Genomic DNA, 21,222 nt, shown 5'->3' with positions numbered 1-21,222 from the left:
ATTGGGGCTTCGCAACGCCCGCCCCCAACGCCCAATCAGTGTCCACCCTCGTCGTGACCGGCACAGCCAGGGACCAATGAGCGCGGAGGTCCTCGTCCCGGCCCCACCCTCCTCCCCCTTCCTCCGCCTCCTCCCGCACGTGCTGCTGAGGCTACTGGGGATTGGCTCGGGCGGCTGGCTCCCCGCAGGGATCCCCAAGCCTTGTCTTTCCAGTGGGGTGCTCCCCCTTCCCTAGGCTCTCACCCTTATTGGTCCGGCCTCTCTGGACCTCAGTTTACTCATCTGTAAAATGAGACAGCGGCCCTAGAGGAGGGGCCCTTAACCTTTTCTGGGGTCATGGACCCCTTTGGCGGCTGGTGAAGCCATAATTAAGTGCGTGTGTTTAGAGAGGAAACAATGACATTGAGATAATTGTTGCGTCGTTTTTCAGTGGTGTCCCACTCTCTGTGACCCCGTTTGGGGTTTTCTTGGTAAAGCTCCTGGAGTGGTTTGTCATTTCCTTCTCCAGCTCATTTGACAGATGGGGAAACTGAGGCTCAGCAATGGGCAGTGACCTTCCTGAGTCACCCAGATAGCCGGGAGCGGATGGAGGATTTGACCCCAAGTTCTCTAGTCCTTGTGCCCCTAAAGCCTTCCTTGACCCCAAGTCTGAAGAGATCTCCTGGAAAGTTAGACTCAGTGCAAATACACATCCCTCCCTTTAGTCCAGGATCTTTAATTAATGGGCTTCAGTCTCCTCCCCTGTAAAACAGACGGGCTGTGAGGAGCAGACGGCTGGCAAGGTGGAATGGCCCCATGGCCAGGAGTCTTGGACTGGTCCCTGCCCTCTGAGGCCCCTCTCTGGCAGCCTTAAGAGTCAGATTCTAGACATAGGCCAGCCAGGGCACAACATGGCCACCAGCGGGCAGTGTGGGCAGCATAGGTGTAAAGCATCCTGGCTGGTAAACTAGTGTCCAGGAGTGACCGCGGACCCAAGTGGCCCTGGCCACCAGAGGATTCCCTGTTCTCACCCTTCCAGACCAGACTCAACAAAACAGAACCAAAGGAAAAAAGGGCTCCTAACTACAGGCCCAGGGCTCTCGCCACTCACTCCTCCAGGCTGCTTTTGGTAAGCCCCCCTTGCTTTCCTTATCATCAAAATGGCAATTGGTAAGAACAGAAGCCAGTGGCGTTGGCTGGGGCCCTTGCTTCTGGGCTTTCAGTTATTTCTCTATGATTTCCACCCACTCCTTCCAAGTTCTTACTGTCCCATTGTTCACTTCCCTTAGACTGGGGCCAGCTTAGGGGTTTGGGAGGACAGGACTTAGACATCAGCTAGCTGCTCACTGGAGCTGCTCTCTCCTCCTTGTGGGTATTCTCTGAGATGATGGAGGAGCTTCTTGTACAGGAAAGATACCAGAGAACCTGGCTTCAAATCCTGGCTCTGTAACTTACTTGGGTGACCTAGGGCAAGTCAGATCTTGTGTCATGGGAACTGTTGTCTAGCCATGTGCCCCATGTCACGTAGTTGAATGGTTAATTTTTTGGACCCAAGTTTCAAACATTACATTTATCTATATTTCATCTTTTTAGATTAGACCTCTTTGGATCTCATCTTCCAGCTAGGTATTCCCTCGAATACTTCCTGCAATCCCTGACTGTCCTAAGGTGACGCCTGTGCTCTACTCTACTTGCTGGGTCCTCAGTTTCCTCATCTGTAAAATGAGGGAGCTGGGCCAGATGATCCCTACGGTCCCTTCTGGCCCTAACCCCATCACCAACGATGCCTTACCGTCCTGTACAACCTGTGTCCGGGCCTCCTTAAAGTTCACATTCAAAATGCTGGGGCCCTTCCACGCTTTCTCTTGAAGTCTTGAAGAAACCAGTGGAAGGCTCCATCTGTCCAGTGGCTCTCTTGTCCTTCTTGTCACTCACGTGTGTCTTAGAGGACACCCACAATCCTTCCTTCTATACTTCAGTGTTATCGAGGGCTACTGCCTGCTTACACCTGCCACAGCCCTCTCTATTGCTTTGGGTGGATTTTCACATCTCTGCTCTTCAGAGACCATAACATTCCATGACTCAAAGCTGTACTGCCCCTCCAGAGGGTACTGGCCTTAAAAAGACAGGCCTTCCTTTCAGAAAGATGCTTGTAGTCATTAAAAGAGCTTTGCAAGATCCCAAAGGCCACCTGGCCCACTCTCTTCTTCCTGCTCAATTCTGGGCCACAAATTCCCCTCTGATGCCTCAGCATGACACGGAGGTGACCCTGTACTGCCAATGGAATGCAAGCACAGGTAATTCTATCACCTTGGAGGGGTTTTGGAGGATGAAACTGTCAAAGACTGGAGACTGCTTTCTAAATGAGAATGGAGAAGTTCACCCCCAGGATGCTGGCCATGAAGTGATGAATTCTGACTGCCCATTTTACAGATGGCCAACTGAGACTGCCAGAAAAGTTAAGTGACTAGCCCAAGGTTCCACAGGTACCACTACTCAGTTGAGCTAGGACCCTGAACTCCAAATTCAGTGCTCTCACCCCTGTATATAGAAGGAAATAGCCCTGAATCAACTGACCCCCAGAACCCAATCTCAACTTCATTATTCAGTCATTCATATGACAAGCATTTATTAAGTACCTACTGTGTGCTAGGCACCAGGAATAGAGATACCATCACATCATAGAGTTGGAAAGAACCTGAGAAACCATCTAGTCTAACCTATAGGCGAACATCAAAGAATCATCCAGGCTCGGCCTGAAGTCCCCCAGGGAAGAACCTATTGGCCTCTAAAGCAGCCCCTCCCACTTTGGGAAAGTTGGAATTATGAGGACTCTGAGCTCCAATCCTTGTTCCTGCTTCAGCTCTCTGGGACCAATCAGAGCAAGTCCAACCACTCCACCCCGCCCCATCCCCAGGACGAGTGTCCCAAGCTCCTTTTGCTGCTCCTCACATGGCCTGCTTGGCTTCTGGTCCTTTCCCCATCCTGCTCCCTCGGACAGGCTCATCAATGGTCCTCTTTAAGTGGAAGCCCAGAACTGACCACAGTGCTCTAGCCAGGGCAAAGGACAGCGGCGGTAAGCTCCATTGCGTTCAGGACACCATGGAGCTCTCTCATTCAGATTCCAAAGATATTTGGGGGGGGGGGTTGGGGAATGGGATAAGTGACTTGCCCAGGGTCACACAGCTAGTAAGTGTTATGTGTCTGAGGCCGGATTCCAAAGACATTTTTGTAGGCCACTAAAGTCCCCAGACCTTTCCCACAGGGACGATTTTCTAGCCATGCCTCTCCATCTGCGTCCTTGCATAATTGATTAATTGATCTCTCGTGTTAGGCTTTACATTTACTCTTATCACACTCCATCCCGTTAGTCGACCCACCATACTGGCCTGTCAAGATCTCATCACCCAAGTGGACGATCTCTCCGACTCTCCCTGCACTCCCCCCGCTGTCCTGAGCTGAGACAGATTCTAGTCCTGACTCTGTGGTTCAGCCTCCCTGGGTCTTAGCCCATCTGAAAAATGTGGGTGATCATATCTCTTCTGCCTCTCTCACAGGCTTGTTGTGGAGACCAAACAAAAAGACCGACATAATAGCATTTGGCAAAAAAATAAATTCAGCTTAGCCCTGCCCCACGGCAAGGCGGACTGCTTGGAGAAGGGCAAAGGGCAAAGTTGAAAGCCCTGGATTCCAGCCCTGGTGTTGCTTGCTGCGTGCCTGTGGGCAAGGCTCTCTGCCTGTTTCCTTATCTGTAAAATGGAGCAATGATATCTTCATTGCTTCACAAGGCTGTTCTGGGGAAGGGACTTTGCGAGCTGTCAAGGTTATGGAAATAGGAATATATTATCTTCAGTATGTCTCCAGTGATTATGTTGATTGGCTTTCCTGGAGCCGAAACTAAAGAGGGGTGACTCGTTTCGTCCCAGGACACTGAAAGTGAGGGGGTGCAATAATTTAAAATCGTGATCTAAAAATATTGCGCAGCTTTAAAAACTGTTACATTTTGACAGCACTTTTACTTCCTTATCAGCATCGATGGGCCGCTAGGTGGCGCCACGGGGCACCGAGTCCTCGGCCTGGAGTCAGGAAGACTGATGCTCCTGAGTTCAAATGTGGCCTCAGATACTTACTAGTTGTGTGACCCTGGGCAAGTCACTTAACTGTGTTTGCCTCAGTTTCCTCGTCGGTAACATGAGCTGGAGAAGGAAATGGCCAACCCCTCCAGCATCTCTGTGAAGAAAACCCCAAATGGGGCCACGAAGAGTCAGACGCGACTGAAATGACTGAACGACGACAGAATAGAAGCTCGTTTGGCGAGCATGAGCTTGGGAAGAGAGCGGGGTGGCCCGCGCGCTCCTCTCAGAGGCTGCTGGCCAGCCAAGCTTCTCACTGGCCCGGCCCTGTCTGAGCCCATCCTGCTCGCCTCCAGCAGTAGACCGGCTGGATCCTGAGGCCATGTGGGAGCTCGCTTGTGGCTCCCTGGCCAGCCGGGCCCCAGGGGACACAAGGGCCCTTCAGCACGGTCTAGCCCAGCACGGAGCGCTGCCGGAGGGGTCTTTGTTCATGCGCCTGTTGGGCATTCCTCCCTTCCTCCCCTGGGGGCTCCATGCAGGTGAGGCCAGGACTGACGAGGGACGACCCTGATCACTCATCCTCTCCACTGGGAGACGGCCCACCTCTCTCTCTTTTCTGACTGGTTGGCTAGGTTGCAGCCCCAGAAGTGTGCACACAGCTCGGACATACCGGGGGACGCTGCCACGGACCCAGAGGGGAAGGAGAGCTGATTGTGGACCTTGGGGACCATGTGTCCTAGGCCATGGGATGGGCCACTGCGTATGGGGGGGGGGGAGAGAAAGGGGGCAGCTCCAGGGGCCAGGGCTCGTCCAGCTGGGCTTTTCCCACGCTTCTTTCCTCTCCCATGGCTCTTACCCTCCTCCTGGGGGTCAGGGAGGGGTTCATTGGCTTCATTCTCTGGGCCCCACCCTCCCCACCCCCATAACCAGAGCAAGCACAGAACACCAGAGAAGGGCAGCTGAGCAGTGAGGTTTATAAAGAGACCTGGGGCATAGAAGCAGGAAGATCTGAGCAGCTGGACACGGCAAAGGGCTCAGGCCTGGGACGGCTCTTCTGCCAGGGGGCGAGCAGCACGGCAGGGCAGGGGAGAGGGGATGCTACCCTCCCAGACTCCCTCCTTCCCTTCCCCTAGGGCACAGTGTTACACGGCATGATGGGGGACGTGCGGGGCGGAGGCGTCCCCGGGACCAGCCTAGACGTTGGGTCCAATGAAGCAAGAGGGGAAATCCCGGTGCCGGGGACTTTGTCCATCCGATGGTGAATGGGGGAGAGCCACGGAGAACTCCCCTTGGCCAGAGGAGCCGTCACCGGAGGCTGATGCAGATCTGGGAAGGTGACCTGCGCCCCTCTCCCCACCCGGACCCCCCTCAGTCTGAGCAATCATCCAGGCAGACGTCCTGGGGGGGGAACCACGCATCTCACAGACACCATGAGTCAGTGCCGCCAGGGCTGGGGGCACCCTTCAGTCCCAGAGGGCTGTCCCATCTCTCCAATCTGATACAGCAGGAGGTAAGAGACCCGGGTCCCAGAGCTGGGGGACCTCAGTCTGGAGCCAGGAGACTCACACTCCTGTCCTAGTCCAGCGGGCCCTGGAAGATAAGGCGGACACAGCCATTCTCCCCCGTGAGCCAGGCCCCACAGAAGGGACAGGCGGCGTGGAAGGCGTGGGTGCCGTGGGGCAGCGGTGTCTGGGCCCAGTAGCGGGCTGTTTTCTCAGAGCAGACGTGGCCACAGGGTGCAAAGGCATGGCTCGGGGGCCCAGGGTCCAGGCACAGCCCTGCCTCTTGGCCCAGCCACAAGGGCACGTAGGGCCCCACTAGGCGGCATAGAGGGCACTCACGCTCCTGCGGACCCCGCTCCCGCCGGCAGCCCCAGCTGTGGTAGCCGTGGACATGGCCACATCGCACGTACACCCACGGTTGCTGCTTGTCTGGGACATCTCGGCCCCGGGCCGGGCTGGGGAAAGCCAGGGTGCTGAGCCCCACGGGGCACTGGGGCCGGGCTGCATTGGCCTCCTGCCTCTGGGCCTCCAGCTGCTTCAGGGTGGGTGCCCGAAGGAGGCCGGCTGGAGTGCGCCACAAGAGGGTGGCCCCACACAGGTCGATCAGAGAGCCATCCCGAAGCACGTTGGACTCATTCTCCACCTGGGGAAGGCAGGGACAGCGTTAGAGAGGGAGGAGCTCCAAGATAGCTGAGCAGCATTAGAGACATGATAGCAAGAGCCCTGGGCTTGGAGGAAGGACATGGAGTAAGCCCCAGAGGCTTGGTAAACCCAGGGCTGCTTCTGAGTCACTATTTGCTATATTTCCCATCTAATCTCATATCATTCCTTTATTACATGGATAGACCCTGTATTCTATCACCTCCATGCCTTTGCCCACACTGCTGCCTTTGCCTGGAATATTCTCCTTTCTTCTCTTGGTCTATTTTTGTTTTTGTTGTTAGGCTATACATTTACATTCCTATTAAATATATCTCTTGGTCTATTAAATTCTTACCTTGCCTGGTCCGGAAACCCAGGCTTTAGCATCAATGAAATTCAATAAGGGTGACTGCTGGGTCATCTTACAACATTTTCTCCGATCCCCATGACCTCTCAAACCTCTCCAAAACAGAAATTATGCACCAAAGATAAAGCAAAGTCAACTTTCTTCATGGTCTAGGGCACCCAGAATCCAAAAGAAGGTAAAAAACAACAAAAACCCCCCAAAACACAAAAACCAAAACAAAATTCAACAATGCAGGAAATGATGCTGACACTGAGCTCACTCTGCTCCCCCCTGCCACTCCCACCTACTGTCAGTAAGGCTAGAGACACAACAAAGGTTTGCATCAAAATTGCCCCCTGCACCCTGTTCCTCTCTCCCTCTTTCCAGTGCTCTAGAGACCCCAGCTCTAGGCTGTGGAAGTTTGTTGGGTCTCGACAGCCAGCTTGTCCATAGCCCGTCAGAAGCAAAGGTCTGCCCTGCTGAAAAGCTCTGATCTGCCAGTACTAGGCCAGAGAACTGAGGAACATAGAGGATGGGACAGGTCACCAGGACAGGGCGCCATGTGCTGGGGATGAATTCCACGAGGCCTGAGGGGAGAGCACAGCATCCCGCTAGGGCCAGTTCTGATCACCCCAAACTCAGCTGGGGAAGGGACCTATATTGGTGAACTGGGAACTGCCCAGCATAGAAGGAAGCTGAAACGCTTTGAGATCCAGCCCCTAAGGAAACCACAATCAGAGGGGAGGGAGTCAGGAAGTGAGTGATGGGGAAAATTAAGGGGGAAAAAATACAGAAATTATCAAAGATTTCAAGAAGAAGAAAACTCAACGACCTTGAACATAAACAGATAAATAAACAGGAAAAGCAGTAACAACAGAAGGGAACACGGCCTCCAGATAAATGAGTTCAGGCATCTGTGAATAAATACAGCAGAATAAAGGAAGATGATCAAACTCTCAATAAGACAGAGGATTCTGTGGAAGTTGAGAACATGGAACCACAGCATGCTGTTCCTAATGGTTTAAAAGAGAAATGAGAATTATGAGAGCAGAATTTATGGCCTGTGCAGCAAAAATAATGAATGGAATAGAAAAACTGGAATGTGTAATGGCAAACCTCACCAAAGAAACAGAAGAGAAAACAGCAGACTGGAACGCAAACACAAAGAAAAAGACAATCTCAAAGAAGAGGAGAAAAAAATGCTCATTATGCAAACAAAACCTGCAGACCTTGAGGATGGGGTATGCAGAGACAACCTAAGGATCATACGTCTCCCAGAAGAGCACGACAGGACAAAACCCTTAATACCATAATGCAGGAAACAGTAGAAGAAAAGTGACAAGAAATTCTGAACGTAGAAAATGAAGTTCCAAATGAAAGAATTCATAGACTGCCACCAGAAAAAAAAAAAGAGGCTGCAAACTTCAAGACACACAGTGGTTAAATTTAACAATTCAATTCAGAAACAACAAGTTCTGCAAGTCATCAGGAGAAAGACCTTCAGATACAAAGGAAAGGGCATTTGAACAAAGCAAGACTATTCTGCAGCCACCAGAAAAGAAGGAGAGACTGGAATACAACGTTCTGAAGAGCAGGAGCTCAGGATGCAGCCCAGGGTGACCCATCCTGCAAATCTGAGCTTCAGCATGCAGGACCAAAGGTGGGTGTTCAATAATGAAGAAGAGTTTGAAACATCTGTATGAAGAAAGCCAGAGCAGAAGAGAGGGTTTGTATCTCAAACTCCCCAAACCACAGAAATGCAGGGAGAGTGAATAAAATGCTGCGGGCAAGGCCAGCAGCAGCAACAATGACAACAGGGAGACCACGAAGAGACTTCTTCCTAAAGGGCCACAAGGAGACGAGGATGAGGACAGAAATCTGACAGAGGTATCAGTGAGGGGTGGAGGGAGAGTGCTGCTTCTGTGGGACTGCATTACAACATGGGGGAGTACATAAAGGGGGGAGGGGAGTGATGCACCAGGTCAAACCAGAGGCTGGCAATGAGGAGGAGGGGACCTCTGTGGTCTCAGAAAGAGAAGAGCCTACAGGGGAGTGGGTGAGGAGGAGGGGGAAAGATTGAAAGATGAAGGAAAAAGAAGGAAGAGGCCTCACTGTGAAGGTGGGAGGGGGTCCCACCGAAGATAGCTCCTATGGGTGGAGGGAGATGAGGACTTTACACTGGACGAGGCCTGGGGATGTTGGTGCCTAAAAGTCTGTCCTGGGAGGAGGGAGGTGGAACCCCAGGGGGTAACTGGCATCTGGAGGCACAGGAGAGCATGGACCCAGGGAGATTTCCAGGCAAATGTAGGTATAGATCCATATGGGCTGCATAATCAGGGACCCGGCTGGGGGGGACAGTGTCCTCTCTGACACCTGCAATTATTGGCTTATTCTGGAAATGAGGCACAATGGAAAAAGGGAATCCATGGGACAAGCCCTACAAGGCAGTGTTGTAAGGGGAGAGCCCAGAAAGGATACTTTGGAAGCCTTGATTGCATGAAGAATGCAGAGAAAAGGGAGGGATCAGATAGTTCTCGGTGACATGAATCGGAGCACAAGGGTCTAGAATAAATAGAAAGAAAAGATGGATAATGAAGAGAGTGAATGTAATCCTTTTTAGAAAGAGGCACAAAAAAAAAGAAATTAAAAAAGTAAGGAACAGACTAGCTGAAGGGGAGGAGAAAGAGAGGAAATATCAAATGAGAAGAGGGGACCAGGGGTGAGGGGAAGAGAAGCAGGGGAAACAAGGCCACCCTAAAAAAAGACTAAAAGTAAAGTAACTGAAGGTATGTAATACTGTGTCTGCAGCAGAAAAGGCAACTTGAAACTGAAAAACTGCTCAGACAACATTAGCGCATCTAGGATAAAAATGGGGAGAAAATCTTTGTACCAAATTTCTCTGTTAAGGGCTTGGGGTATGTGTGTGTATACATATATATATATATATATATATATATATATATATATATATATATATATATATATATATATTATAATATATATATATATACATATATATATATACATATATATATATATATATATAACATATATATATATACATATATATATATACATATATATATATATATATATATACATATATATATATATATATATATATATATATATATAATACACACACACACAAACACACACACACACATATGTACACATATATATACGTGTGAATATGTAACTAGTTGCCATTCCTGAATGGACAGTCAAAGGATTTGAACAAACAGCTCTTAAAAGAATGCAAAATATTCACTACCACATGAAAAAATGCTCCAAATTGCTAATAATAAAATGCAAATCAAAACAACCATGAGGCTTCATCTCATGCCCTGCCAACTGGAAAGAATGACCAAAAATGACCAAAACATTCAATGTTGGAGAAGTTGTGGGAAAAGAGGCAACTAATACATTGTTGGTGGACCCATGAAATGGTACAACCATTCCAGAAAGCAGTTTGGAATTATACAAATAAAGTGACTAAAATACCTGTGCCCATTGAACCAGAGACTCTTTACTGAGTTTATAACCGAGGAAACCATCAATAAGAAGAAAGCCCTCATATACTCCAATATATTTATAGTAGAACTTTTTGTGACAGCTTAGAATTGGAAACAAAGTAGATGCCCATCCATCAGAGAACGGCTATACAAATAGTGGTAGGTAAATATAAAAGACTATTACTGTGCTGGCAGAAATGATGTGTGTGATGAACAGAAAGGAGCCTGGGAAGAACTATCTGAACTGATGCAGAGCCAAGAAAACAATCCGCACAGTGACCATGACAGTGTGAATAGAAAGAACAAGGACACCAAAAATCAAAAGTAAAATTATAAAGATAGGCGAGACTCAGATGTGGAGAGGCGAAAAGGCGCCCCTGGCCTGCCCCTTCATGGGGGCGGGAGGTCCACAATCGACCAGCTGTGCTAACACTTGTGCTGCGGGGTGGCTCTCTGTGAAGGAGAAGGGGAGGGATAAGGGGCTAATTTCAATAAGAACATTTTTTAAAAAAGAAATTCAATAGGGGTAAATGTAACGTCTTAGATCTGGGTTCAAAAATCAGCTTCACAAGGATGGGGCATCGGTCAGACATCAGAAGTTTGTCAAAAAACAGATTGGTGGCTTTTCAGTAGATTGAGGACTCCGCACCCGTCAGTGGTGAGAGGGCAGCTGGGCTGCATTGAGAGGGGTTGGAGCTCCCAGGAATAATGTGGGGATGGTCCCCCCTGTGCTCTGACCTCATCTGACCTCCTCTAGACGTCCTTGAGCACAGGCTGGATGGGACCCCATGTGAAGGAATTCCTTTCATGCCTCCACTGAAGTTCCTCCCCACTCCACGATTCTGCAGCCTTGGACAAGTCCCTTCCCCTCTCTAGGCCTCAGTTTCTCCATTTGTAAGATGAGGAGATTGGCTGAAACTATCTCTCAAAGTATCTTCCCACTCTAAAGCTCAGGAAACTACTAGGCCTGTACCCCTGACTCCTTGTAGGCCTGGCCCCTTCCTAAGCCCATCTGCTTGAGCTGCACATTCATCTTTCTTTCTTTTTTTTTTTTTTTGGCTAAGCAATGGGGTTAAGTGACTTGGCCAGGGTCACACAGCTAGTGAGTGGTATGTGTCTGAGGTTGGATTTGAACTCAGGTCCTGCTGACTCCACAGCCGGTGCTCTATCTGCTGTGCCACCTAGCTGCCCCTACATTCATCTTCTTCAAGATGGAGTAAGGATGATGAGAACCCTCATGCTCGTCATTTCACAGTCCTACAGCCCTTTGCCTCCGTTACCTCATCTGAACCTCACAACAGCCTGCTGAGGCACACACTGCCATCGGCAGCCGCATTTTACAAGACAGGAAACTGAGGCTTAGAGAGGTGAGTGACTTCCTCAGGGTCACAGAGCCGGTAAAGGTCAAAGGCAGGATTAGAACCCGGCTCTTCTTGATGCTGAGCCCAGGCTGCCACAAAACCCACAGGCGGGACACAGCATGGTTCTCTTCACGAGCTGTTGAAATCCCCCCCTTTAGGCGAAGTAGAGTGTGAGGACTCCTCTTTCTAGGACGTGGAGTCAATGGAGCTGGGTTCAAACCCCCCCCGACGCTTACTGCCTGCGTGACTGTGGGCAAGTCATGTCCCCCTGGGCCTCAGTTTCCTCATCTGTAAAATGAAGGGGGTGGAGTAGATGACCTCAAGCCCCTTCCAGCACTAGAGCCATGATTCTGTGTTCTTATTGGGACTAGGTGACATCTAAGACCCCTCCCATCTTTGACATCCTCTGTTCTAAGGTTCCCCTCCACCCCAAGCTCTAACATTCCATGTTCTAAGGTCCCTGTAGGTCTCATATTCCATGTTCTAAGGTCGGTCCCAGTTCTGACATTCTCTTCCCCTCTGTAAAATAATGCTCTAGGGTATTTAGCACTTGCCAGAGTTACCTGGGCTCTGAGCCTGGGCTTCAGACTTAGGGGAGAGACTTTCCATAAGGAATGCCTCCTCGCTCCCCTCCCCCAACCCCCATGGAGCTGTCTGCCACCTGCACTGGGCCTTGGACTAGGGAGGACATAAGACCTAGATTCTAGGCAGGATGGAAGGGTCAGAGGACAGCCAACCCAGCAGTCACCAGGGCAGGTGCAATGCCTGGGAAAGAACGCAAGGGCCCAGGGTGACAAGCCTCCCACCCCCGGCTGCGGGACCCCTACCAGCTTCCCCCGCTGCTGGGCAGAGCGGCTATCCCGCAGGGTGTACACATTGCCGCAGACAGAGATTTCCCTCCAGACACCAGGCAACGAGCCCTCGCAGAAGCCGCCGGCCGGGTGCATCACCAGGACACCATTGGTGGTCAGGCCGTCCATCAGCCCGTCGGGAGTCCGCCACTTGGCCGCCCGCTCCTGGTACCAGGGAGAAGCAGTCACACCCTCTGATCTCCCACTTTGTCCCTGTGTCTGCAATGTTTTCCCTCCCCGTTGTGGCCCAGTCCAGTGGGACCCGGCTGTTTGTCCTCTGCACTTACTCCTCCATCTTCCACCTCTATGAATCATGCTGGGAATTGACCCCCTTCTCCCATTAGACTGTAAGCTCCTTGAGGGTGGGGCGCTGCCTTGGGCCCCTCTGCATCCTCAGCACTTACCCCAGTGCCTGGCACACAGTCAGTGCTTCATACGTGTTTATTGATGGACTGATTCTCCTGGTCACCTTTCAGAATCCTTCTCCTTAGAGGCTCAGCTCAGGCAGCCCTAAGTCCTCTCCCCTCCTCAGATCTGGGTCTCTCTACTGTCCGCGTCATTCCCCGTCATATCTTTCCTGGCTTGTGTACGTGTTCTAGCACAGGGTAAGGGACTTGAGGGCAGGTTTGGTCTGGCCTTCCTGGCCCCTAACGAGTGCCTTATATACAGTAGGTGTGTAATGTCTAACTGGCCTGCCGTGGTTCTCCAGCCTTCTCCATAAAGAGGACCGATCCCCATTTTGTCAGTAACAACCTTCCCCTTCCTACTCACAGAGTATAGTTTTCATGAAATGTTGTGTATTATAATCACATGTCTACTTGCCTTTCACTCCCTCCTCAGTTACATGCTCCTCACAGACAGGGATGTCTTCTCTAAACTTCACATTTGCATTTGCACACTTTTCCTCAAAATCTAGCACAGTGTTCTGCACACAGGAGAAGCTTACTATATGTTGAATGATCATTCAACAAACATTTATTAAGCACCTACTATATGCCAGGGACAGTATTGGGCTCCGGGTGATAAATAAAACAGTCCCTGCCCACATGGAGCTTCCATTCTTTCAGGGAGGTCTTACGGAGGAGGCTACACATATGTAGGTAGAAACAAAAAAAGGGGACCATGGTGGGGAGGAGGTGGAGGAAGAGCGGGAAAGGCTTTGTGTAAGAGGTGTGGGGCCTCTACGAGGCAGAGGTGAGAAGGGGGGCTTTCTGAGCATGAGGGACAATCATTGCAGAGGCAGAGAGGGGAGAAACAGACTGCTATGGGTGTGTGTCAGCAAGGCTGGTTGGGAAGGACCTTAGAGGGAGGATAGGGGAGTCACATGTAGAAGGGCTGGAAAGGAAGATGGAACCAGGATGTAATGGGTGTTGAACACCAAGAAGGAGCTTGTATTGGCCCTAGAGGTAACAGGAAGCCACTGGAGTGTATTGATTCCAAGGGGGAATTGAGTGGTCCCGGCTGGATTCCAGGGTACCCACCCTCCAGACCTGACCTTCACCGTCTATTTGTGTGCCAAGCATGTCCTGCCCCCATCTGCTCTGTGGGCGCCATTTTCCACCAAGGCCATCCAGGGCGTACACGTCCCCCTCCCCTCTGTGTCACCCCCCACTCCAGCCCCGAGTCCACTCACTCCAAGGAAGATGTTGCTGGAAGCATCAAAGCCAGCGGCATAGATCCGTGCTGTGTAGGGGGGCCAGCGCTCACAGATGACCCGGCAGGCATACCGTGAGATGGTGCTCTGGGCAGCCGGGCCCTCCCCGGCTACTCCCCCCGGGGTGGTGTCAGTGACCACGAAGTCGATCATGTTCTCCGTAGAGCGGCCAATCTGTGAGTCCCCACTCCCCCCAACCCCACCCACCAGGGAAGCAGGTGGGGGGGATAGAGAATGATGGTGACTATTTGAGGATGCTCACAGACCAGAAGCATTGACCTAATGCCCACTCCTATGCGATGTGAAGGCTCACAAAGTCTTTCCTTCCCGCAGGGCCCAGGGCCCAGAGGACAGGCGGAAGGCCAGGTCCAACCAGCACTGCTTTCACTTTCCCCTGGGACCTCCCACCTTCAACCAGGAGCCCTTCAGCAGTTCCTCCCCCAGGGCCTGGCAGGGTTCGACAATGGGTGAGACCCAAGGCCCGGGGGACTTAGGGCAGGGCCAGGAGCAGAAGGTCAGAGTTTTAGGGCTAGGAGGAACCCCAGAAGTCACCTAGTTCAATATCCTCACTTTACCGATGAGGGAACAAGCCTAGGGAGCGGAAGTTTCTTACTCAGGGTCACACAGGGAGGGAGAAGGAGACCCTGGATTCGAGAGCTCTTTGCACATTTCCTTTGATTACTCAGCTGCTGAGGAACAGGTTTTGGTCTAATCCATTTGCGTCTGCTTCTTAGTTGTATCAAACCCTTACCAGAGATATTTGACTAAAAGACTTTTCCCCAGCCAACTGCTTCCTTTCTTTTACTAGCTACATTGATTTTATCTGTGCAAAAGCTTCTTAATTGAATAGAAATCATCTATTTTATCTTTTGCGACAAAGCCAGGATTTTAGACCCAGGTCCTCTGACTCCCCATCTCCTTTCCTTTCCACTGAACTGTCTAGAACGGCTCCTCTTTCTCCAGTGAGGTAGGATTTATGCAGTGCTTTCCTCCCGCCCACCCCAGGAGGCAGGCAGTGAAACTGTTATTATCCCCATAGGACAGATACAGAAATTGAGGCTCAGAGAAAGGAAGTGATGCTTAGGGAGATGGTCAACCCTTTTGACTACAGGAAGACACTCTCTTTTAGCTTCCTTTATCTACAATCTAACATTTGCAAAGTACTTTACTCGTGTTATTTTATTTGATCCTCACGACAATCCAGGGAGGTAGGTGCTATTATAATCCCATTTTACAAATGAAGAAACTGAGTTTAAGCTACTTGCCCAGGGTCACACAGCTAATAAGTGTCTGAAGCAGGATTTTAATTCAGGTCTTCTTGATTTGAAGTACAGAACTCTTTATCTAAGCCACCACTTGGCTGCCTATCAAAGCCCTTCCCATCCTTCAAGACCTGGCTCTAATGACACCTCCTCCAGGAAGTCCTCCCTGATCTCCCCAGCTAGAAGCACATTCTCCTTTCTCCACAGTCCCAGCTATTTACTGCCAAAGCAACCCACCTCAGGATTCTGTACCTACTGCCTTATATCAGTCATCTGTGCATACACCTTACCTCCCTATTGGAGTATAAACCCTGTGAGGGCAGGGACTTTGGCTTTCACACTCCCTACCCAGTGCCTAGCATGGAGTAGGCACTGAATATGAACCAAATTTAATTCTCTTCTCTCCCCCATAATACTTAGCGCTAGACTGACTGAGTAGTATCAGCCCTGGATAAATACTTGTTGCTTCAGACATGCTCACCACTCCTGAGTCCTTCTTTGGTCCTCCTAACCTGCTTTCATCATCCCAGACCTAGACCTTCCTAGCACTTCCCTACCATTCTTTACTCAACTAAACTGTCAGCTTTGGTAAAGCAAGAATTAGGTCTTTGCTAAACTATAGGCCACTTACTAAGTGTGGAAAGAAGGAAGGAAAGGTGGGAGGGAGGAAGGGAGGAAGGAAGGAAGGGAAGGAAAGAAGGAAGGAAGGAAAGAAGGAAGGAAGGAAGGAAGGAAGGAAGGAAGGAAGGAAGGAAGGAAGGAAGGAAGGAAGGAAGGAAGGAAGGAAAGGTGAGAGGGAGGGAGGGGGGAAGGAAGGAAGGAAGGAACGGAGGGAGGAAGGAAGGAAGGAAGAAGGAAGGAAGGAAGGAAGGAAGGAAGGAAGGAAGGAATGTAAGGAGAGAGAGAGGGGGAAGGAAGGAAGGAAGGAATGGAGGGAGAGAGGAAAGGGGAAGGAAAGAGGTAAGAAGGGAAAGAAGGAAGAAAGGGGAGGAAGGAAGAAAGGGAAAGAGAAAAGGAAGGAAGGGAGGGGGGAAGCGAGGAAAGAAGGGATAGAGGGATGGAAGGAAGGAAGGATTGAGGAAGGGGAAGAGCCATACCTGGAACATGTCTGTGTCATTGTCGTGAGTGTATTCCACGATGACCGAGTGGCTCCGAGACAGTGTGTAGGAGATACTGTGCTGGCCCCGGTTACTCAGTGCCTGGGAGGAATAAGGGACAATCACCCACCCAGCCCCCAGTCCCATTCTTGCCAGCCTCTCTAGGAAAATGGTAGGATCTATAAGGAGAGAAGATCACTAGGGAAGAACGGGATAGGAGACAAGGAGAAATGTCTAGGCTGGGCTGTCCCTTACTTTGGACACAAGTGGGGTAGAAATATGGTGGACAACATCAGGCTTCACCCCATTGGCCTGGGGTCTCCGGCTCAGCGCCAGGCGGCTACGGCGGCGGCCCTTGTCTCCACTGGCCAGGGACCCATTGTAGCTATATAGAGAGAAAGGCATGGTGAGCGCTGTTCTAGTCTGACACACTCACCTTCTAGGAAGACCCCAAAATAACACTGAGCTGCTGAGGGGCAGACACAAGGAAAAGCTTTGTGAACTCCTCAGCTTGTCTTCCCCTCTATCCTCCTGTCTGGGATACCACCATCCGTTGCTTTTCCTCTTTTGAAGCTGGACATCATGGTTGCCTCTTCCCTTTCCCTCATCCTTCATCCCCAATCAGCTGTCCCAGATTCTCAGTCTCACCTCCATGAAAGCCTTCACAAATGTCCCCCCACTTTATTCCCTCTGCCTCTGCTCAGGCTTGCATTGCTACCTGCCTGGACACCTGTGAGAGTCTCCTGGCCATCCTCCCTTCTGACCTTTCTTTCTTTCTTTTTTTTTAGGAAATTGGGGTTAAGTGACTTGCCCAGGGTCACACAGCTAGTAAGTGTCAAGTGTTTGGTCTGAGGTCGGATTTGAACTCAGGTCCTCCCGACTTCAGGGCCGGTGCTCTATCCACTGCGCCACCTAGCTGCCCCCTGACCTTTCTTTCAATGCATCCTTCAGACTACTACCAGAAGGATCTTCCTTACCCATAGAACTGGGTAAGTCTCTCTCCTCTGCTCAAATCTTCTCCCTGCTGCCTACTGATTAAAGTTCAAATTCGACTTCCCAGCCTGTCTGTCTAACCCATCCTCCCCTTCAAGCAGTATTTCATCCTAAATCCCTCTATGATCTCCAAACGACTCCACTCTGTCCCCTCCTTGCCTTTCACCCATGCCTTACTCTTCATAGGGAAGACCCTCCAATCTCTTAATCCCTCCTTCAAAGCCCAACTCCAATGCTTCCTCCTTCAGGGGAGCCTGCCCTGATCGCCCCCTATCAGTATGGACTTCCTCCCTCAGACCAAACCCCGCTCTGATCATACCATGTCCTGTGTCCTAGTTCTCTGAGTTTGTGCCTAACCCCCCACCTAGACTAGAAGTTCCAAGAGGGCAGGATCTGTGCCTGTCTCAGCTTCCTCTTTCTCCCAATGCCCAGCACAAGGCTCTGTACAGAACAAGACTGTGAGCACTCTTTGCTCCATTGCATGGCACTGAATTGGGGAAGAGGACCAGGAATGGCTCCCAGAGCCCAGAAAAGGGGCCAGAAGGTTCCAACGACCACCAAAGGGGCAGCAGCGCAGGAGACATGGGTTGTAGTCTTGGCTCTGCCACTTGAGGAGTGCACGAACTTGGGCACATCACTCCCTCTCTTTGGGCCTCAGTTTACCCCTCTGTAAAGTGAACGGGATGAACTGAGTTCCCTTTGCGCTTTGAATGTTTTTGAACATTAGCTCCTTGCTTGGCTGTAAGCCTTCAGCCTGAGGAAGGGTGGAGCATTCCTGTTCTCCACACAGCTCCCTGGGGTCTTTCTGGGCACCCTCCCCTCATCTCCCATTCCCACCCAGGCCTCTAACTTCAGGCCCTCACCCCAGCACGATGAGTTCCCCATATTTGACAGGCTCCTTGCCCAGCAGCAAACTGTCCGAAGGAGGAGCAGGAAGGATTCGGGGGGGGTTTGGTGCTGGTCTGCCGGAGGCCCAGGGATCCTGGGGTCCCCACGTCAGTGCTGCCTTCCAACACCATCCTACCAGAGAGCCAAGGAGAGGGAGAGAAAGCTGCTCAGACTCCCCCCTCCACCCAGCCTCCCCCAGACAGCTGGACACAATCTGGGCCCCAGTCCCCTGGCCTCCCCCCTTTCTGAACAGGGGACCTTTCACCTCCCCCCATCACCATGGCAACACTGCCACCTTTGCCTCCCCCAGCTGCCTAGTTACCATGGTAATGGGGGAGGGGGGAATAGAGGGAAAGGGATGCCTGGGACAGAGGTGGTGAAGCTATGGGGCTACAGAGACATGTGGCCTGCCTGGCTGGGGACTTTCCTCTCCTCAGGAGAGGATCTGGGCTGCCTCCTGGACAAGACCCCTCCCCCTTAGAAGAAGCTTTCCCCCTTTTTGGACACCAGGGAGTAAGAAGCCCTCAGCCCCATCGGCCCTCGGGGTCCCTGGCTCCCCCCATGGCCCTCTCTTAGGCAAAGCACTTCGGGCAGTCTCTGCCCCTGGCCTTGCGGCACTCCCTCGGGTCTCTCCTCGTCTCTCCTGGTCTCTCTCCGCGTCTCCCCATTTATCTCTGCCTCTGACAGTCTGCTTCCTCCGCCTCCCCTACAGTGTCCCTCCCGCCCTCCGGATTTCTGCTCAGCAGGCTAGGCTTCCCCTGGGCCAGTGGTGGTCCCCCTGCCCATCTGCCCATCTGCGTGTGCGTGTCCCAGTGTGTTCGGGGATGCGGCGGGGGCTGCTCTCACCCTCATCTCTCCTCCTCTGACCCTCCCGGTGCGCCCTGAGCTCAGGCTGCAGCAGACTCGCCCTCCTGCAGGGAACCTGTTTGGGAAACACAGCCACGCAGGGGACGCGCGCGGGAGGGAGAGAGGGAGGGGAGAAGAGGGGGGCGGCCTGAGCCGCGCATCCCGAGACGGCTGGCGCCGCCGCCGCGGGGGGGCGACAGCAGCAGCATCAGGAGCCAGACTAGGACCAGCCACTGGGAAGCCAGGCACCTACGCAGATCCCCCCGGGAGTCCCAGGGCGCAGAGCGCGCGCCCTGCCAGACAACCGCGGGGGACCCTGGGGGTCTGGCCGCGGGGGGTCTGGACGCTGGGACCCCTGCAGCCCCCTCCCTCCAGTGTTCCCCCGCATCCCGGCCTCCAGGCCCCGCCCACCTTTCTGGCTGCCCCCTGGGGTTGCCCCTTACCTAGCCCCGGGCGCTCCTGGCAGCAGGCAGGACCGCAGCGGCTGGACCGGGCTGGGATGCTCCGGGCCGAGCTGGGCTGGGCCGGCCCGGCGGCACCACCGCGCTGCCTCGTCACGGGGACACCCAGAGTTGGGGGGAGGGCGAGAAGGACAAGGAAGGGGAGGGGGACGCGCACCACCCAGAGGCCCCGCCCCCTCGTCAGGCCCCGCCCTCCGGGACGGAGCTACACCTCCTCGAGCTCCTCCTCCTGCGGCGAAACTTCGCACCTCGGGCGAGGCCCCGCCCCCTTCCACGGGGCTCCGCCCCTCCTGGAGAAAACCCTCCTCCTTCTTTACCCGCGCCCCCCACCTCCCGCCTGGCCTGGGGACCCCCATCCTTCGCTGAGTCTGGCCTCTTCCAACTACTCTGATGCTCATTCTCTGTGTGTGTGTGTGTGTGTGTGTGTGTGTGTGTGTGTGTGTGTGTGTGTGTGTGTGTGTGATGGTAGGAAGGCAGGTGCGGGTTCAGGAAGGACAGAGGAGAAGGAGGAGGAAGGAAGGAGGCAGCAAAGCCCAGGGGCTGAGTCAGAGGGTCAGGGCAGTGGTTGAAGAGCCCTGCATGAGGGTCCAGAGGGCTAGAATCCCAGCTCTACCCCTTGCTAGTTCTGTAACCTCCAACCAGTCACTTTAGGGCTCTGGGCCTCTCTTTTCCCCCTCTATAAAATGGGTAGGTGCACTAAATGGCCCCTACAATCCCTTCTAGCTCTCAGACCTCGCAGGTCAAGAGGCCCCAAGGATTTGAAGCCTGTGGGGGAATCAGGGAAAGCCAGGGTCTCTAAGCCAGGTGTGTCTAGAAAAAAGAAAGAACATCTGTCAAAGGGTCAGGACCTATGCCTGGCTCTGCCCCAGCCCACAGCAGTTTGGGGCATCGAGCCTTGGCTCTGGAGTTAGAGAACCTGGATTCAAACTCCTCCCTGTGTTTCCTTGGGCAAGTTATGTGACTTCTCTGGGCCTCAGTTTCCCCATCTTTAAAAATAAAGGTCTTGAACAAGAAAACTTCCTTTATGATTCTTAAGCCAGGACCCTGAGACCCCAAGCCCATCTGTTGCTTCTTGGAGAGAGGAGGGGACATAGAACTGTTGCCCAAACTCGGGGAAGAAACTGAGGAGCACCTTTGAAAACCCAGTCCATGATCTACACAGAGGGGAGAAATGGAAACAGGGCCCTCCCTGGAAGTGTCTCCTCCCCCTTCTGATTTCATGGTGGTCGTGCTCAGGGGCTCCTGAATCCATTCCTTGCCTGCAGTCTGGAATCCAAGGCCCTCTGCAGCGGGACTCCGGCCTGCACCTCTGCCAGTCCCACCTGACCCCCATCAGCTTCCCTCCAGACCGTGTTGTTCCATCCAACTTACCTCATCCTCTCTTGCTTTCATGCTTTTGAGAAGGCTGTCCTCCCATGAACTCCCTCTCCTTCAGCTAAAAGGGACCAGGAGGCCAAGGGGCTCCAAGCTGGAAGGATCCTTCCAGGCCACCCTGCCCCCAGCCCCGAGGGATGGATCACCTGGCTTGTGTTACCCTCCTCTGCCTCCCTCTCTCACTCCTGCCAAACCGGGGGCTTCTGGAGGGCAGACATCCCCAGCAGCCCACACTAGCCATCCCTGCAGCCTCCCTGGCCACCACTCCCCTAGGAGTTGTTTCTACTTGTAGAATGGTAGGTAGCTCCTTGAGGGTGGCCACTTTCTTGATTTTCTGTCTGGATCCTCAGTGCTTGGCACATAGTAAATGCTTAAGAA

General features: G+C 52.4%; 1 protein-coding gene across 1 annotated transcript; it reads right to left on the bottom strand.

The window, feature by feature from the left end:
• Positions 1-5,006: 5,006 nt before the first annotated feature.
• PELI3 (pellino E3 ubiquitin protein ligase family member 3) lies at positions 5,007-19,661 on the bottom strand. The gene is given in 9 exon segments (XM_020968364.2): positions 5,007-6,197; positions 12,246-12,434; positions 13,903-14,097; positions 16,283-16,384; positions 16,538-16,667; positions 18,139-18,224; positions 18,226-18,295; positions 19,010-19,085; positions 19,453-19,661. Coding segments are annotated over 7 exon segments (1,341 nt in total). The 5' UTR covers position 18,295; positions 19,010-19,085; positions 19,453-19,661; the 3' UTR covers positions 5,007-5,627.
• Positions 19,662-21,222: the final 1,561 nt, after the last annotated feature.

The sequence above is a fragment of the Phascolarctos cinereus genome, unplaced genomic scaffold (assembly GCF_003287225.1).
Source record: "Phascolarctos cinereus isolate Bilbo 61053 unplaced genomic scaffold, phaCin_HiC Scaffold_9;HRSCAF=440, whole genome shotgun sequence".
NCBI classification, from domain to species: Eukaryota; Metazoa; Chordata; class Mammalia; order Diprotodontia; family Phascolarctidae; genus Phascolarctos; species Phascolarctos cinereus.
The sequence above is the reverse complement of the archived record's forward strand: the minus strand, read 5'-3'. Positions and strand labels throughout refer to the sequence as shown.